This window comes from Emydura macquarii, unplaced genomic scaffold (genome assembly GCF_026122565.2).
Source record: "Emydura macquarii macquarii isolate MOO-44397 ecotype Brisbane River unplaced genomic scaffold, CSIRO-AGI_Emac_v2 contig_554, whole genome shotgun sequence".
NCBI lineage: Eukaryota > Metazoa > Chordata > Testudines > Chelidae > Emydura > Emydura macquarii.
In genome coordinates, this window is record NW_027130691.1 from 3,325,854 (window position 1) to 3,351,036 (window position 25,183).

At 46.1% G+C, this 25,183-nt stretch overlaps 2 protein-coding genes across 7 annotated transcripts in view; one reads left to right on the forward strand and one right to left on the reverse strand.

Moving 5' to 3' along the window:
• The first annotated feature begins 69 nt into the window (after positions 1-69).
• Positions 70-24,846, forward strand: KCTD10 (potassium channel tetramerization domain containing 10). 3 transcript variants are annotated; one of them, XM_067539469.1, is made up of 8 exons: positions 70-193; positions 2,594-2,807; positions 9,185-9,354; positions 10,435-10,521; positions 11,337-11,389; positions 12,085-12,280; positions 12,896-13,115; positions 24,530-24,846. In XM_067539469.1, the coding sequence occupies exons 1-7, from the start codon at positions 191-193 to the stop codon at positions 13,112-13,114; spliced, it is 942 nt and encodes a 313-aa protein (XP_067395570.1). In that variant the 5' UTR covers positions 70-190; the 3' UTR covers position 13,115; positions 24,530-24,846. The 3 variants fall into 3 exon arrangements, with proteins under 3 accessions (XP_067395570.1, XP_067395569.1, XP_067395571.1); XM_067539468.1 differs by lacking the exon at positions 24,530-24,846 and having other exon boundaries at positions 12,896-17,022; XM_067539470.1 differs by lacking the exon at positions 24,530-24,846 and having other exon boundaries at positions 163-193; positions 2,598-2,807; positions 12,896-17,022.
• The window catches only part of MYO1H (myosin IH), a 59,068-nt gene continuing 51,649 nt past the window's right edge, over positions 17,765-25,183 (reverse strand). For all 4 annotated transcript variants that reach the window (XM_067539464.1, XM_067539465.1, XM_067539463.1 and 1 more), the window contains 7 exons: positions 24,828-24,921; positions 24,112-24,167; positions 22,984-23,119; positions 21,693-21,760; positions 21,270-21,367; positions 19,897-19,996; positions 17,765-18,521 (listed from right to left, as the gene is read on the reverse strand). In XM_067539464.1, coding sequence (XP_067395565.1) covers positions 18,498-18,521; positions 19,897-19,996; positions 21,270-21,367; positions 21,693-21,760; positions 22,984-23,119; positions 24,112-24,167; positions 24,828-24,921 — 576 coding nt within the window. In that variant the 3' untranslated portion in view covers positions 17,765-18,497. The remainder of the gene's footprint in view (positions 18,522-19,896; positions 19,997-21,269; positions 21,368-21,692; positions 21,761-22,983; positions 23,120-24,111; positions 24,168-24,827; positions 24,922-25,183) is intronic.

A 25,183-nucleotide genomic window follows, 5' to 3' on the forward strand; every position in this document is an offset into this window, starting at 1 on the left:
TCCGATGGAACATCGGAGGGGATTGAGGGGAGCGCTCTGCGGGGCGGAAGTGAGGTAATCCTGGGGGGGGCGGAAATAGGGAGCGTCACTGCGGGGCGGAAGTTCCCTCCTCCCTGCCCCGGGGACCGTGCTTCCGGTTTCTCCGTGGAGCTCGAGCTGCCCCGGGGGACTCGCTCGGCTCGGGCTTTTCATGGTGAGCGCGGAGGGCCCGGGGCCAGGCGGGGATGGCGAGGGGCGGGGGCAGGGCCGGGGCGGCGGGACCTGGGGGCGGGGCTGGGCTGAGGGAGTCGGGGGCGAGGCCCGGCCGGAGGGGCGGGGGCAAGGGCGAGTGGGCCCAGGCCCGGGCCCAGGCCCGGCTGGGGGAGGGGGCAGGGGGGGCGCTGATGTGCCGGGTGGTCTCGGGCCAGTCACTGCCTCAGTGTCCCAAGCAGCGGGGCGCGGTGCTGCCCCTGCCGGCCGTGGGGGGCAGTGCAGTGCAGTGCTGGGCAGTGCAGTGATGGGCAGTGCGGTGCAGTGCAGGGCAGTGCAGTGATGGGCAGGATTGGGGCAGGGGCTCCTGTCACTGTCAGTCGGGCTGCGGGGGTGTCTCTGCTGGCGTTGCCTCTCTCCTCCGGGCTCTGCCAACAGCAGCGAGGAGCGCCCTTGCTGTGAATAGTGGGCCCCCCCCCCCCACGTGCGGTGGCCCCTGTGAGCTGCCCGGTAGCCCCTCTCCAGGCTCTGCCGGCCCGATGCAGCCAGCTCCTGTTTCTGCATCGCCGGCTGCGTCGAAGGTCTCTTCAGGGCAGCAGAAGACAGAGGATTGACGAGGTGGCCTCCAGCGATGAGTGCAGAAGCGTGTTTGTCCCACGGCTGTGGGACCTGGTGGGGTCGGAGGTGGCTGTGCCTGTGTCATCTCATCCTGGTGCATTGCACGAGCCTGAGGCTCGCCCCAGACCAAACTGGTGATTCGACAGAGGCCTGGCCGTTCGTGAGTCAGAGTGTGATGTGTATTATGTGGCTGTCTTATCTCCCTTTGTCTTTTGACGCACAAAAACGCAAATGTGTTCAGTTGTCTGGAGCAGCCGACCTGTGAGCCTGTCTGCTGTAGAGCTCATGGTCCGATTCTGATTAGATGATCAGTGGGGAATGAATTGGTGTGTAAGCGTCTTACCTTAGTTCTCACTTGTCCACCCTTTAAAATTGTCTCAGAGCCTGGTCTCTGCTCAGGAGGGTTCATGTGTGCTACAGGCTAAGAGGGAGGTGCCTCAATGGACCCGTATGTGGAATCTCAAGACAAGAATAGTAGGAGATTATACACATCAGTCTTAAATGCCGTTATAGTGCAGTGAGTGCGTGGAGGTGAGAAGACTAGATTTAACAATGCACACCTTCCCTTCCTTTCAGGAGCACTAAATTCACTCACTAAAGAGTATTTTCTCACTGAAATCTGCAGACGCTCTGAATCTCAGCCAGTGTGATCTGTGTTTCATGGATCATCCGGTCTAGCTCCGCATTCAGGGGAATGTACTCAAATGCCGGATTACAGCAGAACTAAACCACTTCAGCAGTAGAATTTAAATAGCCTGAGTTTTGAGGTGGAGAGATGAATGCACTTTTTCATGCTTCTACTCAGGAAAGCCACCAAACAGTTGAGCCACTGTAGGTAGTTTATGGTTGTAAAATTCTGCACAAAGTTCACAAAACTTTGTACTGGTTTACTTTATTTACATTCTTTAGTTGACTTGTCTCACCCTCAGGAAACTATATGCAGGATTTCTTTGTGACTTTAAACTAAAATATTTTAAAGGTGGCAAAGAGGAGCTGAGACTGAAATAACACCCAATACGGAAAGTTACACAATGGAACACCTGTATAGTGAATTTAGATCTGCTGAAACTGTTTATAATGAAATAGCATGAAAGTCCAGAATCTTCCATGCCTCAAATTTTGACTACAGTGCTCTGAATAGAGAGAAGCAGTTTAGTATGGAAAAAATGTTAGCTTTAAATACTTTCAGTGGGTTCAGAGCCATTGTAAACTTGAAGTTAGTTCCGAAAGGGGAAGTAACCTGCTGTGCTTTTTAAAAAAAATAAAATAAAAATAAGCATTGGATAGTCAATGAGTGAATGATAATAGACAATGCTCTGGATTTCATTTTAGGTTAAATTTGCTCTCAGCTTGCCCTAGCTGCAGGAAACTGGTCAGCGTGGCATTAAACTAGTGCATGGAGGTCTCTAGTAAAAAGTCCTGAAACCATCCCCTAGAGTTTTCCATATTTTATTACAGAGGCAGGCACAGGAGAAGCAGTTTTCATTCAGTGGGAGGGTGTGTGGTCTAATGTGTAGGGCGGGGGACTGGGAGCCAGAACTCCTGTCTTTATTTCGAGCTCAGCCCCTCTCATGTTGTGAGCTTGGACAAAACACGTAACCTTGGTTCTTCCAGCTGCAAAATAGAGATAAGCCGTAGCTAACTGGCAGGATGTTGTGAGTTCCCCAGCTGGGGCTATAAAACAGCAGTGTATTAACAGCACCTACACACAGTGTTACAAGTGGTAGTAAATTGTATGGTATGCAGTGCTAAAGCAGGTCTAATTGGCAACCCCTCTTATTTTCAGGAAGAGATGTCAGGAGAAAGCGTGGTGAGCTCCGCAGTGCCAGCAGCTGCGACTCGCACCACCTCCTTCAAAGGGACCAATCCGAGCTCCAAGTATGTCAAGCTGAACATTGGTGGCGCCCTTTACTACACCACAATGCAGACTCTGACCAAGCAGGACACCATGCTCAAGGCCATGTTCAGCGGCCGCATGGAGGTTCTCACAGACAGCGAAGGTAAAGAGATGCTGTTCACACCCCTTAGAGTCCCAGGGAGTGTGGGGGGAGGTGTGGCAAATAAAGGTTCCATCTAGATTGGTCAACGCATCATTAGAAAATAGACAATTGTAGTAAACCATCTTCCAGCCCGCGGTTTCTCAAAGGTGTTTGTCGTTGGTTATTTTACAGTGGCTAGCAACTGGTATAGCTGAGAAAAGCCATGAAACAGATAAGATTTGAATTTTATTTCTCTGACGCTATGATCTTCCTCTTGTTTAAATTACAATAAAGCCCCAGGGCCCTGATCAGACCCAATTTGAATAAACTTTTGCTTCCTTCTGATGAAACACTGAGATGAAAAGTACTCTGTGGGAGGGAGGGAGTGGGGGAAGTGGTTAGAGCAAGGGTTTAGGAGTCAGGACCTGCTTTTTGACCTTGAGGCTCAAAGGTCAATTGACTTGTTTGATTTCCTTGCCTGTAATATAGGGTTACCTTATCAGAGTTGTGAGTCTTAGTGTATGCAGCACTTTTGGGATCCATGGATGAAAGGTGCTGTAACTTCATTTTTTATGTGAGGGTATATATTGAATTCTAGAATACCAATCAGTTATGAAAGGTAAAGAAACCACCTGTGCCGAGATTTCTGATACCTAATTATGATTTTCTTGCATCTGAATAGTTGCGATGTGCTTGTAACTTACTGATGCAATGTATGAGAGTCATCAAGCTAAACTACAAATCATCTGTAAAAGCAGCTAGCAAATGGGTCTCTTTAGTCAAGTCCATCTGCAAAGGGATAATCCAGAATGTTCTGAATTATGCTCTTCTCAAAAGGCAATGCTCAAAAATATATTCCTTCCCTACCATAAGGATTTGGACTGATTATCTTTTAAAGTGTCATGGGAGAAAACTTGATCTTTTTAGATGTAATAATTGTGTTAAGACACAAAGAAGTTTCATCATCTGAGGGCTGTTCAAAACTTTCAGCCCCGTTTAGTATCATCATTCTCACAGTGTGGGAATATCACCGAATTTAATTCCAAGCACAGCTTTCTATTTGTGTTTTGGCATTTGGCCCATTTTCTGACCGCTCCCATGTTTACAGATTTATAGACTCATGGTCTTTAACAATAGTTCATTAGCAGACTGATCTTAAAGGTTGAAAACTCTTTTGTTAGTGTATTGAATGTTTGAACTTGTCTTGAAGATGGATTATGCGTTACTTGTCAACTGGAGCAATTGAACTTGGCTTTCAGTGCCCTAGTAGGTGTAGTATGTGTTTAGAGCTGGGGAGAAATAAGTGATGGTTTTAATAAGGCCCTCCTGACAATTTTTTTGTGAGAGAAGGAAATGGATTTGCAGCCTGCTTGTGAGAAATAAAGCACAATTTAATATTTATACATTACCGTTTTAGCTAGAGTCCCATCACTAAACAATTGGGGAAATATTAGAGTTTGTTTCTGTTTTGTAGTGGCTTTTGCAAGTCTCCAAGTACTATACAGAATTCTAACCTCTACGGAATCAGTCCCTTCACCACCAAAATTCAGGATATTACAGCTGTTTAACAGTGCACAACACCACTACCTCACAGTTTAGGTAGAGAACAGAAGCAGAGAGATTCCCTCGTCCATAGAAAATGCAGGGGAAATTGCAGGCAGGTCAGCGGAATTGAATTGTGCAAGTTGGCCATGATGACTCTTGAGGAAAGTCTCATGGGATTATTACTTACCATAGGGCCGTTCTTTACATTTCCTCCAACACACTGTACCTCCAGCTGCACAGCCCATCGTGCCAGTGGAGCGTTGGTTCCGTGCTGATATAGAGGGACGAGTGCTACCTCTGCAATCACAGTTTACTCAGATCATTGACTTCCAGTTTAGTCACAGCACTAGACTGCAACCTCCTGAACAGAATACATCACCCCAGTTCTTTTGCAGCAGTTTTCAGAATGTCAACAATGGCACTGAATCAAAAGAACACAAGAATGCTTAGCATTGATAGTATTAGACAAACATCAACCCTCTGACTATCTCTCTAAGTAGAGAGAATCCCTTAACTGCTGTGTTTCCTCATCTGTAACGAAGGTAAGTTACTTATCCAAGGCCACACAGCAAGTGAGTTAGAACTGTGATTTAAACTTGGGACACAAGTCCTTGCGTTGTCGGTCCACTCACTACTAAACCAATGCTGCCTAATGCACGGTCTCAGAACTTCCTCCAGAATGCTCTGGATGCATACAGCACAAGTGGTATTACAGTGTGTCCTTAAAATATGAAATCCACTTTTCTGTGTGTGGACAGAGTCTCTCTTCTGCAGAGAGGAAAGTTTAAGGTACTACTCCTAAGGGTAGAGGGCCGTCTAGAACTGATCTCTTAGAACACCATGTTTGGGACATAAGATCACATGCTTGCTTTACTGTGACTTTCACAATTCATGGTGTCATTTGCCTGTTTGTGCTGGTGTTTCAGTGGGATCTTAATTCTTCTTGCATATTGTAAATGAGATAACCCTGCTGCAGTAGCTCATGTTTTATCTTCCACTGCCTGGTATTACTTGGCAGTGTTTATGGAAACTAGGACAATAGCAGCATTGCATTTAAAGGAAACTACTCTTCAAATACAGTGTTCTTCAGTCACACCCAAAATCTGGCACAAAATATGAAGTGTTTTTCAGGAAAAAGCAACTAGATTCTTTGAGAAAATGAAAAGTGCCAAGTAAAGTTTTTAAACTTGTGGAGCATTTTGCACTGAGAATCCTGATCATATGGCCCCTGTCACCATGGTAGCTTTTTCTCTCTTCCTCCTCTCTCTCCCCCCCCCCCACATTTATAGTAGAAATAATCTATGTCTTCTCATCCTGGAGGAGAAATGGCTGCGCTTACCTGGCTCTGCATAGCAGATTATTTTCAGTTTACAGGTTTAATCTGCAAACTGTAAAGGAACTTGTATATTTCAAAATACACTTCTTACAGGAGTAGCAGGGTACAGGTAGAGGGCCTCTGTGGAAGACTGGTGTCTCTCCCTAGAGTTCTCTGTGCAGCATGAATTCCTTGACCCCCTGACCTGCCTCCTCCCCCCGCCTTCTATGCAGCTGTTCTAAAATATGAATTTTGTATTTTAAAGAGGGGCCAGATTTTGGTTAGTCTGCATTAGCAAGAGCCTCATGAAGACCCCCCCAAATAGTCTAACGCCAAGATATTATTTTACTTGCGAAGACTTGGATAGACTCATAGACTTTAAGGTCAGAAGGGACTAATATGAGCATCTAGTCTGACTTCCTGCACAACAGTAGGCCACAGAACTTCACCTTCCCTCTCCTGTAATAGACCCCTAACTTATGATTAAGTTATTGAAGCTGTCAAATCATGGTCTAAAGACTTCAAGATACAGAGAATACACCAGTAAGTGACCCATTCCCCATGCTACAGAGGAAGGCGAAAAACCCCCAGGGCCTCTGGCAATCTGCCTTGGAGGAAAGAAAATTCCTTCCTGACCTCAAATATGGTGATCAGCTAAACCCTGAGCATGTGGGCAAGACTCACCAACCAGACACCCAAGAAAGAATTCTCTGTAGTAACTCAGAACCCGCCCCACCTAACATCCCACCACAGGCCAATGGGCGTATTTACCGCTAGCAGTCAACAATCAGTTAATTGCAAATAGAAGGAGCTGCTTCCTGTAGTATTAGCATGTGGGAACCATCACTTCAACGCTTGGTGTAATAGAAGTTAAACTCCCATGTTTCCCAAGAGTCCATTGTGTCCACTTATGGCACCTGGGGATATTTATTCCTGCCTGAGTGATGGATCCCAAAACACTTCTGTAAAATGACTTCTTAAAATACAGCTGCACACTACAGAAGAAACCCACTTTCTTAGCGCGGCAACCCCAGGCTGAGTGGTTGGCACTGGGGGGTCACTTTCCTGTCAGTTAAATATCTCCTTTTTGTGGTACATTTAGGCTGACTAGTACGAACACAGCGCCTGTGAAGTCACATCGATGGAGTTGCTAAATGTGGTGTTTAACCACCTAGCTCCGTTATGCACTGTAAGCCATTTTTCTCATCCTCGCTACAGCTGTCTGGGATATGAAGAAGTTAGCATTTCTACAGGGCAGGAGTTAACTTGTCCAAGAGCAGAGAGGGAGTCAGAGCTGGGATGAGAACTGAGGAGTTGTTGTGCCCAGAATGCCCCATTCTCCCTATTCCATCCCCCCTATGCAACCCCAGTTCATTCAAATCAGTGGCTCCATTTGGTCTGATAGCGCTGGGGTTTGGGAGGAGGGTGTTTCCTGGGCCCTCTCCCTTTCAGTGGAATGGCATTGTTTTGAAAACCATTGCAGTGGCCAGTGGCGCTCATTCCCGCTGTGACCAGCTAGATATGTTGCATTATGCCCAGTAATTTGGGACAATCTGTCATTTGATTCCTTTGTTAATTTAAAGAAAGCATCAGTAAATCAGCTCTGTGTAACCACCCTAGCTCCCTTGTACATTCCCTCCAGGCTCTCTGACGCTACCGCCCCCACTAAACACACGTAGGTAAAACAGAAGTGTAAGCGGAAACCACAGACACGTGTGCAGAGTAGAACATTGGTGCATCTCTTGCTAATTAGGCTCTCAGTAGGAAGGCCTGCAGTACACTGAGGGCCTGGAGAATGAACCACGTAATCAGTAATGTCATTAATTCAAACCAAGCCGTGCACGCTTTACCCTGCTTTTCCCTTATTTGTCCAAAATATGCTCTTCCCCACAAGCGTTTCCTGAATGCATTCTTGAGTCTAAGCCTATAAAAATGACCTTCTGTTTATGGAAACTTGAGCTGTACATTGCCTAATACCTTTGGTCTGGTGCAGGAGACGGGCTGTTCTTGAGTGGAGATGAAATATAAACTCCTTGTTCAGATGAAGTGTGGAGTGCGCGGTGTACTCACTATTATAATCTCTGCTGAAGCTGTGTTTCCCTTTCGCTCGAGCATCCCTACCTACTAATGGTAACTAATGTGCTTTTTAGCAGGCGGTTTCATAAAGGAAATGCTACAGCGAGTAGGACTGTCTCACACAGCCCTTGCTCTGCTAATGGACTCACGTTCCATCTTCAGAGCACTTCAAAAACAGTCAGCTGCTAATCAATTTGCTGTTCCAGTTCAATGCCAGTTGGGAGTAAGGACGATGAAATGGGACTTGAAGGGATTCTGCTGAAGTCCATATATCCGTCTCTGACTCACCTCTTAGCTTCCTCTTCAGCCTTCTTGTGTGATTGCCACTGGGGACAGCAGCTTTATTTTCAACACGAATGTGTCACTGGTTTTTAAAAAACAAAGCATGGAGCAGCAGGCATGCCCAGGCACCTGTCTGTCATGGTGTGTGGGATGGGGAGAGGGGAAGCACGTCATCAGGGGCCTGCATGCTCTTTACATCAACAACAGTCTTTACTGCATGCTCAGGGGGGCGGGGTCTGTCACAGCTCAACCCTAAATAACTGCTTGATGGAGATTTTGCTTAGCTTCACCGTTCTCTTGTTTGTGCATAGTAAGAGGGGCTAGGCCTGTGAGCCAGGCATGTGAGGACCATCAAGAATTAGGACTCCTGGGTTCTGTTCCTGATTCTGCCCTGAACTGGCTGTAGGTCCCTCAGGGTATGTCTACACCCCAGTAAAATACCCAGGGCAGGGCTGGGACTTTGGGACGATAAAGCTGCTTGTGTATACGGTTGGGCTAAGGGACCCCCCACTTACAAGGTCTTGGAGCGTGGGTTGCAGCTGCAGGGTTACAGCCCACCAGCCCGGAGCAGCCGCCAGTGTCTACTGCAGGGTAGGCGTCCAGTTAAATAGCTGGGAATCCCATTTTGCCCTATTCAGCGGTCTCATAGCTGTGGTTATAGAAAATCTGCCCCAGTTGCTGTGTGTGGGTGGGGAGGGAGGGTCAAGGCATGCCAGCAGGTCCAAATGTGTGGTCAGGATTCCAGGAACAGATGAATTCAACGTGATGGTGGGGAGTGTTTGTTGTGCTGCCACTGCAGCTACCCATGGTCAGTGGTTTGGGAGCTGAACGAAACAGTGAGCTTCCTACAGCCTCCCTCCACCACATGCACTTGAAGGAATGTGGGGGTGGGGGAGACGGGCACACAGCGAATTCCCTCCAGCAGTACAGCCTGCTGCTGTTCCAGCTGCCAACCCCAGCAGAGAGATGGGGGATTTGAGCCTCTCGGCTGGATGTGCTCAGTGCACCTGCTTCTAGACAGGTGTGAGGCAATGTTCCACGGAGAGGCTCCTCGGTGCAGACCTGCAGCACGTTACATCACGTTCTGCCAGCTGGGGCTGGGAAGAGGGAGGGCGCAGACGCTTGGCTTAAATCTTTCCCTTCCCGCTGTTCAGCCGTACCCTGCTTTATCCCTCCTCAGGCTGGATTTTGATCGACCGCTGCGGTAAACACTTTGGGACAATATTAAATTACCTGCGTGATGGGGCTGTGCCTCTCCCCGAGAGCCGGAGAGAGATTGAAGAGCTGCTGGCTGAAGCCAAGTATTACCTGGTGCAGGGTCTGGTGGATGAGTGCCAGGCAGCTCTGCAGGTAGGTGTGCAGTCTTTATCGTGGAGCGAGCAAGTCACCCGCCAGTGTCCGCTGCTTGGAGCTTGTTCCGTCAGCCAGCCTTTTCTTGTGTCGTAAGAGTATTTCCTATGATTAATCTCCACTTCAGCTCATCACTTCCTGCTCTCTCCTCCCGGAGCATTGAGACATCAGCCTCTGTCCCTTTGCTTGCTGTAGAGGGCTAGGAAAGTTCAAGTATTTTCTGGACAAGGCATAATGAACTTTAAGCCTAGCACCCTGGGGCTCCAGGGGTGTGTACAGGTCAGATCAGATCAGCTTCGCTTACAGATAAAGATGGTTAAAGCTGCCAGCACCACACACAACCCTGGGATCCAGATGTCAAGTTGGGTTCTGTCCTGTTCACACATCACCAGTATAAGATTCTATGACCCCACCACCCTCGTGGAGGGCTGCTGGCAGAGAGGTGTAGTCAAAGGCATAAGGGGCTTTTCTCCCGCAGGACCAGCAGCTGGGGGGGGGGGGGGGGACCTCAGCAGCCATTGAGTGGCAGTTTAGGGCCTTCTGCACTCCTATCCTCCTGCCCCACACGAAGTCTTCTGCAGGTGTCGTTGGCACAGTGGGTCTTGGAGTTAAATCTTTTGAGACACACGGGGCAGTTAGTTCCTCTGATCCATCGTTTCCGGCTCCCTGCGGACTGAAGCAGGCGTCATTACAGCAGTTATGCTCGGCTCACCTTTTTCCATAAAGGAGCTCGGAGCCTTTTTCCAATGAAAACGTGGGGCCTCAGGCACTGGGGGTGGAGCCCGGACTCCCCAAAGCGCCTCAGCAGCTGTTCTCGTAACCAGTGTAAGATGGGCGAGCAGGTAATGCCCGTTCCCCAGCCTGCCTACACAGAGGAGTATAGTTGGCTCATGGGGTCAGCTCACTGCTCTGTCGAGTCCTATTGGTTCAGAAGATGAGCCGCTGCACCCACCTGCTTTGCTGTGGCTAACCCCAGGCTCCAGTGTGAGAGGGCTTGATAGCCCGCTGTGTTTTGTTCTCAGGCCCTGGTGTGGGCTGCCGGTCACATGCTGCACTTAACAGACTGTCTTGTTTCAGCAGAACAAAGATGCATATGAGCCATTCTGCAAAGTCCCAGTCATCACTTCTTCTAAAGAAGAGCAAAAACTTATAGCAACATCCAATAAGGTAAAGGGGAGTAGGCTGTGCTTGATTCCTGGGGAAAGTTTGCACACTCCCCCTCACCAGAGCATCAGCTCCCCAGCCAGAGTGACGGCTGATGCTTTGGAATGTGGCACACTGATTTTCAGAACTGTGCAGACTCCGGGCCCCAGCCATTCGCTTGCAGTTAATTTGCGCACTGGTCTCTCGGCAGCCTAATGATTCCATCTGAATTAAAAGTTAAACAGCTTTTCAGCTAGGCCTTTAAATGGATCTACATTGTTTTTAAAACGTATCTTACAGGAGGGGGCCTTCTCTGCCTTACATATTAAAATAAAGGCGGTAGGGAGTGGAGGTTGACTTAGGGGATCAAGAGTGGGCTATAGACCCTTTAGCCTGTCTTTCCAGCCCACTAGTGCCTGATCTTTGCCTTACGTGAAGTGTTAGTGGCTCCAGCTCCTGGAAGACAGGTAGACACTCTCCTTTCACACAACCCCCCCCAAAAAAAAACTGCCACCACCATTGATGATCTCAGCAGTGGCATAAAGGACTGGAATGGAATTATGATCTGGTCACCCCAGCTCAGGGAAGTCAGAGATAAGGCAACAGTGAAGGAAGCTTGTGCTGTACCTGTCCTGGGGACAAAAATCTGCCTACAGGGCTGCCATGCTAACACCATTCACCAGCCCCAAAGTCACTTCCACCCCACAGGCGGTACGCACAGCACTATCTCTTCAGATTACCCTCTTCTCTACCCTAGGGGCTTGCGTGGAACTAAGACGCCAGCTGTACTATAGCCAGTTACGTAGCGCTCTAATCGGGCTTCCTGTATTTTTTTCCAGCCAGCAGTAAAGTTGCTGTATAACAGAAGCAATAACAAATATTCCTACACCAGGTAAAACAACTTCCATGTTCAGTTATTAAATGTACAGTTTCAAGTGGAAATTAACGATCTAAAAGCAGATTCAAGGAGAATAGTTTTTTCTCTTTACTGCGTGTTTGCTGACACATACAGCAAGCACTTTTCCTGGGGTCCCTGCTATTGTGGGTTAGAAATGGCTCCTTTCCCCACTGGAAAGCTGTTGAGCATTGCCTTTCAGCTGTAAAGAGCTTCCTGTTTAATACCAACTATGGCCTGCGAGGTCTCCCTGGCAAGATGGTGCCTTGTGCTCTTATACAGACTTGGCAGCTGCAGCAGTCGTGATGGCTGGGATCTTGTCCTCATACGTGGTGGCTTTGTCTGTCTCCTCTTAGCACTGGCCCAATCCAGCTAATGCTGAGGTAATAGGTTAGTGGGGGGATGGGTTCTGATGCGGTTACTCACAGCATTGATGCTGCATTACACCCTGCACCTTCTCTGGTGCAGGCCGGCCGCCCTTCAGCTGCAGGCTCTCCCTCCTACTGCGGTGTGCGATTGGGAGCGGTGTGAAACAGTCCCAGCGCTCCCGTCCAAACGCAGCCTGGCTGGCTGGTCCAGTAAAGAAAGGGAGGCAGGATCTCTAGGCCTCCAGCTGCCTGACTGGCCGTAGCTATTGACATTTCCCCTGCCTGGCATTGACGCGGTTTGACCGAGGCCCTGTTCTCTCGCAGTAATTCCGACGACAACATGCTGAAGAACATCGAGCTGTTTGACAAGCTGTCCTTGCGGTTTAATGGGCGAGTCCTCTTCATAAAGGATGTGATAGGAGATGAGATTTGCTGCTGGTCTTTCTACGGACAGGGGCGTAAGATTGCTGAAGTCTGCTGCACCTCCATTGTCTATGCTACTGAGAAGAAACAGACAAAGGTAGGGGTAAACCTCACTGATGCTACCTTGTTGTTGATCTAGCTGCTTGAGAGTAATGTACTGACTTCTGCTTTGAAGCCTCCCCACAATACCTTCTAAAGAGAACAGTCCAACTTAAATCAAATGCTGTGTGTCAGGGACGGTCTGTCTGTGCATGGCCTACCACAATACCAATACATTCACGCTCTGCTCTTTGCACCCACTCATGCACTCACCTGCATTCACTTATTTAACTGTATAGAGATTCTTCATGAAAATCAGTAATATTCTGTTCACGTACAATCTTACCTTGCCCAGAAAGAATCTGTCTTGGCAGCTGCCTCGGGGGTCATAGCGGATGTCTGAAAACGCTGGCTATTGGATATCTGAGATTGAAAGCTAGCAGGCGGAGCACCGAAACATAGAACTTGAAGAGTTCCTCTTAATATCTTGTAACGTTTTTTGCAAGATTTCACACTTCCTGCAGAGTGCTTCCACCACCGAAGCATAATGCAGAGGATTTCTTAAATCCCAGAGGGTTGATTAAAATCTCGAGGACTAGGCTGAAGTTGAAGGGCACCTGCAATGTGTCACATTGATTTTGCTTTGCCTAATCGAGCTGTTTTGGGCACACAGGTGGAGTTCCCAGAAGCCCGAATTTATGAGGAGACACTGAACATTTTGCTTTATGAGGCTCAGGATGGACGAGGACCCGACAATGCGCTCCTGGAGGCTACAGGAGGGGCAGCGGGCCGCTCTCACCACCTGGATGAGGACGAGGAGCGGGACCGCATTGAGCGTGTGCGAAGGATTCATATTAAGCGTCCAGATGACAGGGCTCATCTTCATCAGTGAGGTGCGACAGCTGCAAACTGCACAGCCCCTTGGGAAAGCTCTGACCTGGCCTGCTCCATTATTTACAGTTGATGACCAGGCAACTTATTTATATTCAGTGAAGTCTCAAATTACCTTTTGTACCAGACTAGATTATTTTTGGGTATTGAACATGAAGTAGATATACTGGGCGAACAGAGACGGTAGGGTCAGATCAATGCACGTTGGGGTAATGGGTCTGCATTTTCAGCACTCTTCATCCTGCTGTTTTGTGGTTAGAGAGGAGTATTGACTTCCTTCTGCCTTTCTTAGTATTTATTCTGCACTTTCTCTAGGATTTTCAAAGAGCTGCCCACCTTCTCTACAGCCCCATATTTACTCCACCCCACCTGAACCTAATCTACAGGAGAAATGCTAGTCTCTGCCACAGCCATGCTAAAGAAACTAACCCTTCTGCTTCAGCACTTTTCTCCACTCTTCTCCCATCAGGCTCCTTAAGGCAGCTTCAGTCTAGCTTTCAGAAGACGAGTGTGTATGGACTCGGACTTCCCTACAGACTAGAGTAGCGCAGCCTGGTTTGAAATAGACTCAGACTTGGCAGGGAGTTGGGTTTGGTTAATTAGCGCAGGCAGCTACTCACTCTAGTTCAAGGTTCAGAAAATGTTCAAGTGAGCAGGTTAAATCCTAAACAGGGCATCCCCTTTGTTTACTGGTAATGGGTCAGGGGGACTAGTATGCCAGGGCAGAGTGGAGAACCCTCAGATTCTTTAGGGCGGGATTCAAGGATGGGAGATATTTACCCTTCTGTGTAAATGGAGGGTTAGGAACAAGCTATGCTTTCATAACATTTTGCCTTGGGTGTCCATTGGTATCTGCCATAGTTAGTCACGCCTTAAAATTTCCTCTTAAATATAGCTTGTAATTTGAACATTCATGCTAGATGATGGTTTTTGCACCATCTCCTGAATCAACAGATGCTTTTTCTTTACAGCTACCCTAGATAACTCTAGCGTGGGCTACTACTGACAGCACCTAGTCCTAGACTAAATATGGAGCTAAGGAGGCATTTGCTCAGCGCTTGAGTTTTATGAATGAGACAGGAGCTTTCTCTCCTGCTGTAAGAGGGGTGAGACTACTGGGCAGAAGTGGGTGGCTATACCTGTGTGTCAGGATTGCCAGCTATTCTTCACAATCTCTAGGCCACCTGGAAGAAAAAGGCTAATGTATAGTATACTATAGAGACCTTTTCACTTTAAGATTGCTCTTCTGTTGCAACTAATGTGTTATCTACCTCCTCAGCTCTTGTTTCATAGTAGGGGTCAAGGAGAAGTGATGGTGGAAGTTCCTGTATTATTCAGTGGAATTGGACACTACTAAAAAAGAATAACCACAGTTAGTTAATTCTAACAAGCTTTGGCAGGAATATAAAACCTCATGCTTCAGGAATTTGAATGAGACCTTTGCACAGAGCAGCTTGTCTCTCGTGTTCCTGTTGTAGAGTTTCTTGCAGCTTCTCTTTTGGAGATTGTCCATCATCCTATCTAATGCAGTATGGCAATTCCAGCTTTCCAGTAACATGGCTAGCAGGAAGTCTGAATGCAATGGTTATACTGTGAAATGATTAGAACTGATGCCGCTTCACTCTTAACATTTGCCTGAGGAATATTAGTTTTAAATACCAAAGGTATTACTAGCTTATTTAGTGTCTCCTAGATTGCGCCTCTAAATGTATATTTTGTGGGAATGCTCTAAAGGCAGCTCTAGACCTGCTTCTGGGGACTGTCACATCAAGATTTTGACCTATTTATTCAATGGTACATCACGCTTGTGTAGCTTAAACTGCAAATCTAGAAAAGCGAGTGTGGACACTGCTTTTAAGAGGCAGCCGTCTATCAGCCAAAGATGATTCATTCATGGTACAGCTTTGTTTATAGTGCCTCTCTTTGGGACCTTCAAATGTTAAAACTTCACTACTACTAGAAAAGTTTTATGTAAAGATCACTGTGGTAAAACTAGCTTCAAACCAAAGTCAGCTTAGCATCTTGAACGCTCAGTGTGTGTAACGGACAGATGTGGGCTGAAAGTGCACCGAGAACAGTGTTTTGTATGTAGATACTGCAATAATGCCCCCCTTGTCCTGTATTCGAGAAGCCCTTCTAGAGTCTAGTGTTTAAGCTGGGCTGTTGATTTTCATCTCAAGTCTTTACTCAGAGTCACAAACCATTTGCTGTGTACAGAAAAGCTGATTTCTAGACCTCGTCATGTCAAGGAAGCTGTCGCCTCACCCTGCATTGGAAAGCCTCCCCCTTGTGAACTGCACAGTTCTCTATTTCCAATACTCTGTACTTAGAGCTAACTTCTTGAACACACAATCTGCCTTGTTTACTAAAGCAGCCCACCACTGTTGCAGGCCTGCTGTGTTTAGCATTAGAGTTGGCTAGGTGCTAGTCTGTGAGCTACATGGAGACTGACAGCTATGTTTTCTATGAGGGGGTCTAATCGGTCTTTGCTAGTGCTTTTATACCAAGCCAGCTCTGTCTCCATTGTACAGGTAGCTTCTGTCTGATGCAGGAACCTGTAGTGCTAACTTCCTTTCCATTTCTATTGTGATGAGCCCTAAGGGGCTAGGAATACACAAGCCCATGGTGGTTACAGATTGAGCTTAGTGGCTCAGATTTCTAGCCCTTGATGTTTCTGGGAAGCTTTTTTCCATTCTTAAACTGTGCAGCTGTCTGAGAGCAGCCATTTTTAATTCAACTAAAAAGGAAGGTGGCATTTTCCCGTCCAAAAGAGCATTTAAGCTCTATGAACACAGCTTCAGCAAAGAAGAGGTTTTTTTTAAAACCACTGTTAGAAGGAAGGAGTGAATGACTGACAGCAGTTCAGTACATTCTTGGTTTAGCTCTTTAATTGCCTTAGTTATACAATACAAGCATACATTGTCTTGTGTCTGATAGACAATAGCGTGCAGTGAGAGAGCAGATCTGACTGTAGTTATGGAGGGGGACCACAGCTCATAGCCTGTATGGATGCCATGACCTCAGAGGGCTTTCCTCATGCAGCAGTGTGCAACAAAGCATCCTCTGTAGTACAAAGCTTATTAGATAAGGCTCTTTGTTGATGCTTCTACCCTACCCTGCATGTGTTGCAAAGATATTAAACAACCAGCCAGCCCTGAACCCAGGGGAAAGAGCCTTTATAGTGTACTGGAGGCCTTGAATTGAACCCCTTAGCTGTTAGCACAGTTTATCTTCGGCATACTTTACACATACTGACACAGCCACCTTAGTGCAAGCTTCAGATAGATCTCCTGGACAAAACAGCTGGCTTGTGATAGCCTGTAATTTAGTGAAACTTTCAGGATCATCCAGCGTAGTACACTTTAAAAACCAACAAGCTGTTCTTTTAGCAGCCTCATCCAGGCCAAGGGGTCATACAGAAAGCCTTTGCCTCTACAATTTCCATGAGATGAAAAGAGCCAGACACAGTTTGTATGTAACTAAGGTCACCCTCATTTAGTGAAAAGCAATATCTTCTCAACCAGCAGCTCCCAGAGAACAAGTCAAAGTGTAAAACTGTCGCAGGGCCATGTGTCGTTTCCCACCTGCAATACAAGCAGTGATACTGACAGCACAGAGTGCAACTGAGCACGTTGTTCATGGAAATGTTTTTGTAAGGTAAAGCAGCAAAGCTCAAAGCCGCACCTTGTTGCACTTGGTTTTAATCCTAAACCGTTCACTGAGACAGTGCAGCCCCTGGACTAGAGCACACAGTATGGCACTTGTAAGCTCTCATCTGCTTTGTACAATCAAAAACCTCATCAACTTTGTGTAGCTATGCACAAAAAGCTTAAGCTGGATTCGTGTGTGGTTGTTTGTGCAGTGTGCGCTATGTGACGATATGCAAAATAAATTAACATTTCATATTTACATCCCTGCTGGTTGGTGCTCCTTTAAATGGTCCGTCACCATCACGTCGGGCTGGCTCCTGTAGCAAGTGCTTTCCTAGGGGGCGATGAGTCATGTTCTGTACTCCCCAGACATGGATCGTTTCACCTTCTGACGTTGAATGTCACTGAAAAGCAAGTTAATCCAGCTGGCAGGATTCTTCCCTCTTCAGCAGAGCGCAGCAGCAGGAGTTAGCAGCACCAGGTCAAGGACATGCCGTCTGTGGCTTGAATCCATCCCAAGCAGATCTTAGCATCCTCTGCTTTAAACGGCACAAGAGCAGTAGTACTTTGTCGTAACATGAGGCAGCATCAGGAGCGCTGAGCTACCAAGAGCCACTGCACAGCATGGGCAGGAGGGAAAGGAGACATCCTTCCCCCTCACCCTCCCACCCCCCACCCTGCCACCAGACCCCCCTTAGCTGGAAGAGTGGCTCTGACTGTGCAGGGCCAAGCACCACTGCAGCCAGCTGCTGCATTCATTCCCTCCAGTGCAGTTTTCAGCCTTTCCTCATGTGCAGACCCCTTTGGAAATCTTAGCCTGCAGGTTCCCCCCCCCCAGTTGAAAACCACTGCTCTAAAGGATTCACTTTCCAGGCAATTAGAAAAGGTAATTTGGTCTCAGGGAGAGGAGACAGTTGGAGACTGCAAGCAGCCCAGGGATTGCGCTTTGCTCAGAAACACATCCTCTATGGGTTCAGCTCAATTCAATTCAAAGTCAAAGACTGTTTTTTTCCCCCATTTTTTATTTTCATTTCATTACTAATCCCAGCGCCTGACTCTCACAATGCACTGTGTGTAACCATTAATATAACAAGCATGAAGAGCAACTCCAAGACTTCTGTCTGCTATAGACACGAACTGGCCAGAAAAGCTGGCTGAATTGAGGTTTCCCATTCAGCAACCTCATCTGGTACTGAGTCAAGTCAAGAGAATGTGTGTTCAGAGCGCACACTCACTCTGCCCACTTAGTCCCTGGTGCATCAGGGTGAAGTCTAACTATGCTGGCTTTCAAGTCTCACACACAGCCTTGTGCAGTACAATGAATTGCTCGTTGACCCCCTGCTCTGGGGCTGGGGCAGCCCCCTTTTATTTTTGCTCTGAAAGTCTTTCCTGGATGGTGAAGATCTTAGCTTTAACTTACTGGGTACATAAAGTTAAGACATCTTTCATATTGGAGAATTTCAACTTTTGGGTTAAACAGATTTATCAAATTTAGTTTTAGTGCATGACTAGAATCTGCATCAATTGGAACGTGACAGCAATATCCTGGACTAGTTAGCTAGTGCTGAATATAAACTTTAGTTTAAAAAAACCAAAAAGATGCAGGTGAATTCAAACCACAACAGTCCTATGGCAGCAGAAAGCTTTCAGCTGGAAGATGTCCGTGCATCCAGTGGGTTCCTTACTGTTATGAGCAAAGATGGTGATAAGCAAAGCAGTAATTCCTGTTCACCATCAGGACTTTATTCTGGCTGACACCTGTGATAAAGGGAGAGAGTCAGTTATTTTATTCCAGGACTGACATTCTAGCCTAGGTGAGAGCTGGGTGGAAGGATAGTCTAAAGTGGCTGCACTGTAGTTATCAGAATGGATGTGGCACTTCAGTAATAGGTGAGGAAGGAAGCACTTCGCTATATGCACCTCTGAGGAGCAGCAAGAAAAGCCAAGTGATGCACCAGGTGATTTAGTTATGGCTGAATAAACCATTAACAGCCAGAGACCGTTCCTGCTAATGGAGGAAAGAAACAGACATACCTAATGCCATCTTTCAGCTTTACATTAAGATAGGGTATGAACATATTGACAGCAGCAAATTCGCCACTGTGAGATTGTTTTATCTGGATCAATTGAGCGGAAGTGAAGACCCATTCAATCGCTCCGGCAGTCGATTTAGTAAAACCACGTCCCCAAAAAGCGTAGCGCTGCATCAATGGATGCACATTCCCCATTGGCGCAGCGTGGAGAAGAGGATTTAGGAGGCGACATAAGTTACGCAAGCTACTCCATGTAGCTTGCATAACTCGTCAACTGCCGCTGAATTTCACTGTAAATACAGACCATGCTTCTGTGTTGCTTAACATGCTCGCATCATTGCTTGTTGAAACAGCATCTGAGAGAGACTTCTGCTTTTCACTGGATCTCCATCCAATAGTGTTCATTTACTGTCTGGTACCCATGAGACATTCGGATTGGTGGAGGAAAAGCCCCTCCTGCTCTTCCTACCCAAATGCTATCAGGAGGGAGAAGCGAGTCCCTATTACCTGCTACAGTCAGACACCGTGAGGCAGGATTTATCCACCAGGCTCTGCTAAGAGACTTCAGATAGTGCCTTGAAGTCATAGTTGTGCTCTGGAAAGTAACTGCCAATGGGACTGAGGTTCTTGCTTTCTCAGGGAACCCCCAATGTTTGCTTATTTTTTCCCCCAAACACCAATGTCACAAACTCTACCCGGGATCAGAAAGTCCAGCTGCATTTGCAGGCTCTCACATTACAGAATCTTCCTCCATGGTGGCAGTCAAGCCTAATTAACAATTCTGTTGCTGCAGAAGCCAGAAGAGAATCTAGCCTCCCTCCCATTCCAGTTTGTGTATGCAAATACATACAGGACGACACACCAGAAAGAATGTGCAACCAAGGTGAGTAGGTCTGACTCGAGATACAGAGTGCAGATCTATTGAGTGAGATGAAGCACAGTCACTATCATACAGTTACACAGTCCGTCTAATGCAGAGTCTTGACTGTTCTGGAAGAGAGGAAGGGATAGGTTGTTTTCTCTGCTCACTTAGGTCACCTATGTAAGAGTGTTAGCGTCCAAAGTAACTTAGAATTCTAGTTCTTAAACTAAGGTCTTACCACTGTTAAGTGTCCATTTTTGGCTTTATAGATCTGAGGCTCCTGCCCAGTTGTGAACGCTATCGTCCCTTCTTTCCCAGAACTGATGTGAAACTGAAGGCTGCAAATACACAAAGGCGTATTACTTTTTACGTGCCTGATATGAAGCTAGAAGCTGCAAGTACACATGTGTATTACTTGTTACAGGCTTTCCTTACAATAGGCTTTACTCTAAGCACCTCTGTGTTTCTGTTCCCCATGCAGATCTCATTAGGTTAAAAGTTCAAAACCCCTCAGGCTTAGGTAAATTCTCTGAACAATTGCACATGTGCAATCGAGCCAGAACAGCAGTTTGATGACTGGAACACACTAACTAATAAAGGAAAGAAAAGTAAGCACGCTAAGTTAGGCAGCGCTCCTGGCCGGGAAGGACCAAACAAGTGTAAATGCTGTATTTCATTACAACTGAAACACAGTGGCCATCAGAAGGAAGATAAAGACCAGGAACACATCCACTGCAACTTTTGCATTCCATTGGTTTCACTCGAGGATTGATGGACATCTGGCTTTGTGGGCTTTCAGGAGATAAGGAGGTGAATACAGACTGAGCTGGTACAGTCACTCAGTCAGATATTATCTGGAAGTAACTGCCTCTTCTCAGTGTTCAGATTTTAGTGTCTTCAGAACCTGCTCCTTGTCTGGTTGAGAGCAGCATTTTTCTGGAGTGACCCGACTGGCAGACTCTGGCTATCCATTGGGTCAGCACAGCTCAGTTTAAAGAAAACCCAGCCATTAAGCTGCTGGCATTTAAGGCTCCTACGTGATCTTGTCTTTGCAGTACGTTCAGTTAAAATGAACAGAGTATCACCCAGATTACACTACAATCAGACAATCTCAGACTTGTTCCCATGGCAGCAAGCAGTTGTGTTTGAAAAACATGGCATTTAAAAAAGTCATAAAACCTCTTAATTTCTTAAGTAATAGACACAGCTGATTGATATTCAGCCACACAGACATGCTGGAGCCCATCTTTACTACAGAGCCGTATCATTCACTCTAGCACTGATACAGTACATACATAGTACACTTGTATAGCACTTCGTACTTTCAACCTACTTCCCTCACATTAACTAAGCCTGCGAAGTAGTCACTATAGCAGCTGCTGCTGTGGACATGGTTTATGAAACTACCTGAAAACTAACTCCAAGCTCCAGATTGCTCTCCTAATAAACTAAGAGCCAAATCCTGCCCTTTGATGATGTAAGCACATTGCATTATGAGGTAGGTGTGGACTGCCTGGGTCAAAAGATTTTTGGTTGACTAAATGAGAGAGCTCAGTGCCCCCATCACTTCAGCAGCATGAAGGGCAGCAAACCCAGAACAAGTAGTGTTACCTTCCCTGAACAACTTTGACAGCATTCTGCTTATTGGCCAGCATGCAGAGCTTCGTGACTGTCTCAAAGATGTGCTCACACTGAAGGATCGCATCTCCCTAAAAGCAGAAGTGGGGACAAAATAACTCAGCATTCTTAGGCACAAGGGTGAAGAGCTTTTCATCTCAGACCAGCAGTTAAGCTAGACAACATTTCTAAATGTAGGGAAATAGTTTCACAATGCCATAGCAGTGGCATCAGAGAAACATCCAACGTATACTTTCTAATTACAGGTAACAGTTTATGTGGTTTTTTTCCTCCCAAACAAGAGATCCTGTGTAACTAGGCTGCCCCTCATTCATTTGGTATTTGTAGTAACTTGGCTGTTTCACAGGACGACGTTACACATTCACTTGGGTTGCTGGGAGCTTCATGGTAATTTACCTTCTGTTTGTTGTCCTCTGGAACGTGGATGGCTAAGAGCCCATCACTCAGATTGCTGATAGAAATACCTTAAAAAGGAACCCAAGAGTTAGAGAAACTGAGCCACTTTCAGAGATAACCATAAACCACAGGGTCCTCCTTGGTGAAGGGCAGTGGTTTTGTTTACAATCAGTGACCTCAGGCTGTGGCTTGTTTGGAGAAGAGTAAGGATAGTACATTGAATTTGTATCTTTTCAAGCATGAAGAAAACCCGCTCTCCTGCTTACTAGCTCCCAGAAACCTTTGCTGTAACAGCAACTAAGAAACCAGAAGCATCAACGCCAATTCCAGGACAGCATTATTCCTACAGTGCTTCATTTTCCCCTTATTTTAATTCCTAAAAGATTGAAACAGTTAATTTTGCAAATGTTCTTTGTTACTCAGCTGTAATAAAGGATATTTTTGGTGTGTAACCTCTTCCCCTCCAACAAATTCCACTATCTTGCCAGAATGGGGTACTTTTTTTAAAAAAGGAGCTTAACACCTTGAATGTGCAGCCATCCCTTTCCAAATTCTGCCAGTTGCATGGACATGTGCATCAAATGATTGCACTTTGGTGATATGTTTGGAAATTCTTAGTTCCTCTGAAGAATCTAGTACTCGAATCCCTTTTGCTTTATGTACTGTTTGCTGCTAATTAAACAGATACCATTCCTCAACCTCAAATAAACTTGCATTCAGCATATATACAGAGTGGTTTTCTAAAAGGAAAGGATCTGTGCAATCAGAACGGACATTTCTGCTCACCAAATGAGGTCTGGTTTCCAAGGTCATTTAACAAGATTCAGTAATGGAGTAATGGAGAATCAAGGCTGTTCTCTCAAACAAGAGGAGGAACAATATATAGTTATTAACCCACCAAAATGAGTAATTCAGCCCAGAACTGAAGCCTTTAGACAAGGACTTTAAAAGGAAAAATATCTATATGGTAGGCCTGTGTAGAAAAGGGTCTAGTTTCAGATAATCAGGCACACGCTCACAAGATCACTGCATTATCTGATAAACTGTGGTCATCCAGCGAGTCAGCAGGAAGAAAGTGAAGCGATAACCCTCAGAACATCTGTTTTAAAACCACCAAGAAGTTTAAAGGATTTAATCCCTAAAGTAAATAGCAGGCTGTGGGGGATTGGAAAGATGGAGGGGAGAAGGAATTAGCAAGAGGGTAAACCCTCATTCGCTTCACATTCCACCCCTTTGCCAACACCTTAATGACCTCTGAAAGAGAAGAACTACCACTGACTTATACGGTTACCTTTGAGAGTTGCATAGTCTATTTTCTGTTTGATCTTGGCCATTTCCACCACATACGCCGCCGACTGGGTCAGAACAAGTTGCCGTTCTCGTGCTTTAAACCCGTTCCTGTCGTATTTTACCACTGGGGTCACGTACTGAAACAACACGTTAATATTAGCAGCTCCCGCCAAGCTTAGGTTCTGACTGGTTCTGACCACTCAGGAAACAGGCAACAGTGTCCTGAAATTCTGGGGACTTTAGCATAAGACACAAGATTTAAAGCGTTACTGCCTTCTCCTGCTTAGAATAATTTGGGAATAGAATCATAGAATATTAGAGTTGGAAGGGACCTCAGCAGGTCATCTAGTCCAACCCCCTGCTCAAAGCAGGACTAACCTCAGCTATAGATCGAGCTTGTTTCTTTAAACTCTGAAATTGGGGGAGGGAGGTTTGGCTGCGAGTGGGGGCAGATCACAAGATGTGGGAAACAGTTTATCCAGTATTTTATACAGCCCTCCTGGCTTTATGGGGTAACAATGGAAAAGTACACTGGATGCATCTGCACTTTAACTATCAATTATATGCTGGCAGAGGCATCACAAGTATGGGGCATCAAGTTGCTGGGTTTACATCGTTTCCACTGTCACAGGAAAAGAAAGCATCACTGAATTCCTAAGCACTGAATTCCCACTCAGTCTCCAGGGATTCTCAAAACAGAATCAATCTGAACCCAAAGATGCTGTTCATGTGTTAGATCAATAAGCCCCCTGAGAACACCCAACACACGACTGGATCAATGAACTTTTTTTTCCCCATGAAGGCTTCAAAGGAGCCATTACACTAAATAATTGTTCACATCTCACAAGCTTCCTTGGTATGAACATATTCAAAAGCAGTGCAAGGATGGTTTTTAACTTGACCTCATATAACCCAGAGATGGGTCTAGTCTAGCCAGTGTGAAAGTATTTGGCTACACTGGTTATTTGATTGCATGTTCCATCCATTAGAACTGGATGTGACACTGTTTTGAACATCAAAGTTAACTTTGGCACTTTTAAAAGTCTTGGAAGTGGCCTGGTTAAGAGGGAGGCTGAAGACCGTGAGATCTTGCTGATAAGCTGTTCAAGCGCAGATTTTTCCTCCTTACCTTGACCTTCTCACCACGAATTAGTTGCAGTACTTTGGGGTTTATGTCTCTCTCACCTAAGGAGCAAACCAGAAAGACATGCCATACAATACTGAAGTGTATGCGGTCCATACATTCATGTCCATCAGAATTGATCCAGCCTCTGCATTTGTTGTTTTAATCTCATTAAGCTTCCTTCACGTGTCTCCTGACCTCTAACAGAACATTCCATGATTTTATGACCTCACGAAGAAGGACTCCTAAGATTGTTCCACTGAAACATTTGTCCCACAAAATTATACTAATTTACTGAGCAAGGGAACTTTATACAAATCCATCCGTCTCTTGCCCCATTAATCTCATAGGGGTACATCCTCTGATGGGCTATATAGGGCTAACCTCCATTAATTCTCCTTTAATCTCTCTCCCTCTTCTCTAGAGAGGCTCCTTCTCTGAAAGTGTCCCATTATTAACCAAAGCCTTCATCTCCCACCATGACTGAAACCCACTGAATCAAAAGATCTCCTCAAACAAACTGTCTGTAGGCATCACATCCATTATAAACCACATGGCACTGGAACCCAGCGCTGAGTCAACACAGAACAACGCTTCCTACAGTGCTCAGCGGGATAGGCCTCACTCAGGAAAAACTTCCACAGGATCCGTTGCCCAGTGCATTAAATGGGACTTGATTAAGTAAGGTGCACAGGAGTGAAGTTTTGTTGTTGTATACTCACTGAGCCTGGTGTCTGCAAAGGGCTGGTTTATACTCTGCAGGTAGCCATCCTTCTTCCCTCTGAAAATGGCACTTGCTATTACTTTCTGCTGCAACTAGTTAAAAAAAAAATTCTTTATACTCCCAGTAGAGTTTCCCCATTCGCCAGACTAGAGACGGAGTGAAGAGCATCACTCCTAGAGCAGGGCTCCTGCGATTTGTGCATTTTCTGTAAAGCTGCATTTCTTCCACCACGTTTAGTTTATTTCTGTGCTGCTGCTGAAAGGATTTAGAAGACAACCAGCCTGACTTTTTTTTTTTTTTTTTTAAACTGTTCATCTGAAAATTGAGGAGAAATCATTCCATTTATATGACAAG

Bases quoted from the DNA above. Each gene is read 5' to 3' on its own strand.
- KCTD10 (XM_067539469.1), top strand. The intron at 2,808-9,184 runs GTAAAGAGATGC...ATCCCTCCTCAG, and splicing joins GGTTCTCACAGACAGCGAAG to GCTGGATTTTGATCGACCGC. The intron at 10,522-11,336 runs GTAAAGGGGAGT...ATTTTTTTCCAG, and splicing joins TTATAGCAACATCCAATAAG to CCAGCAGTAAAGTTGCTGTA.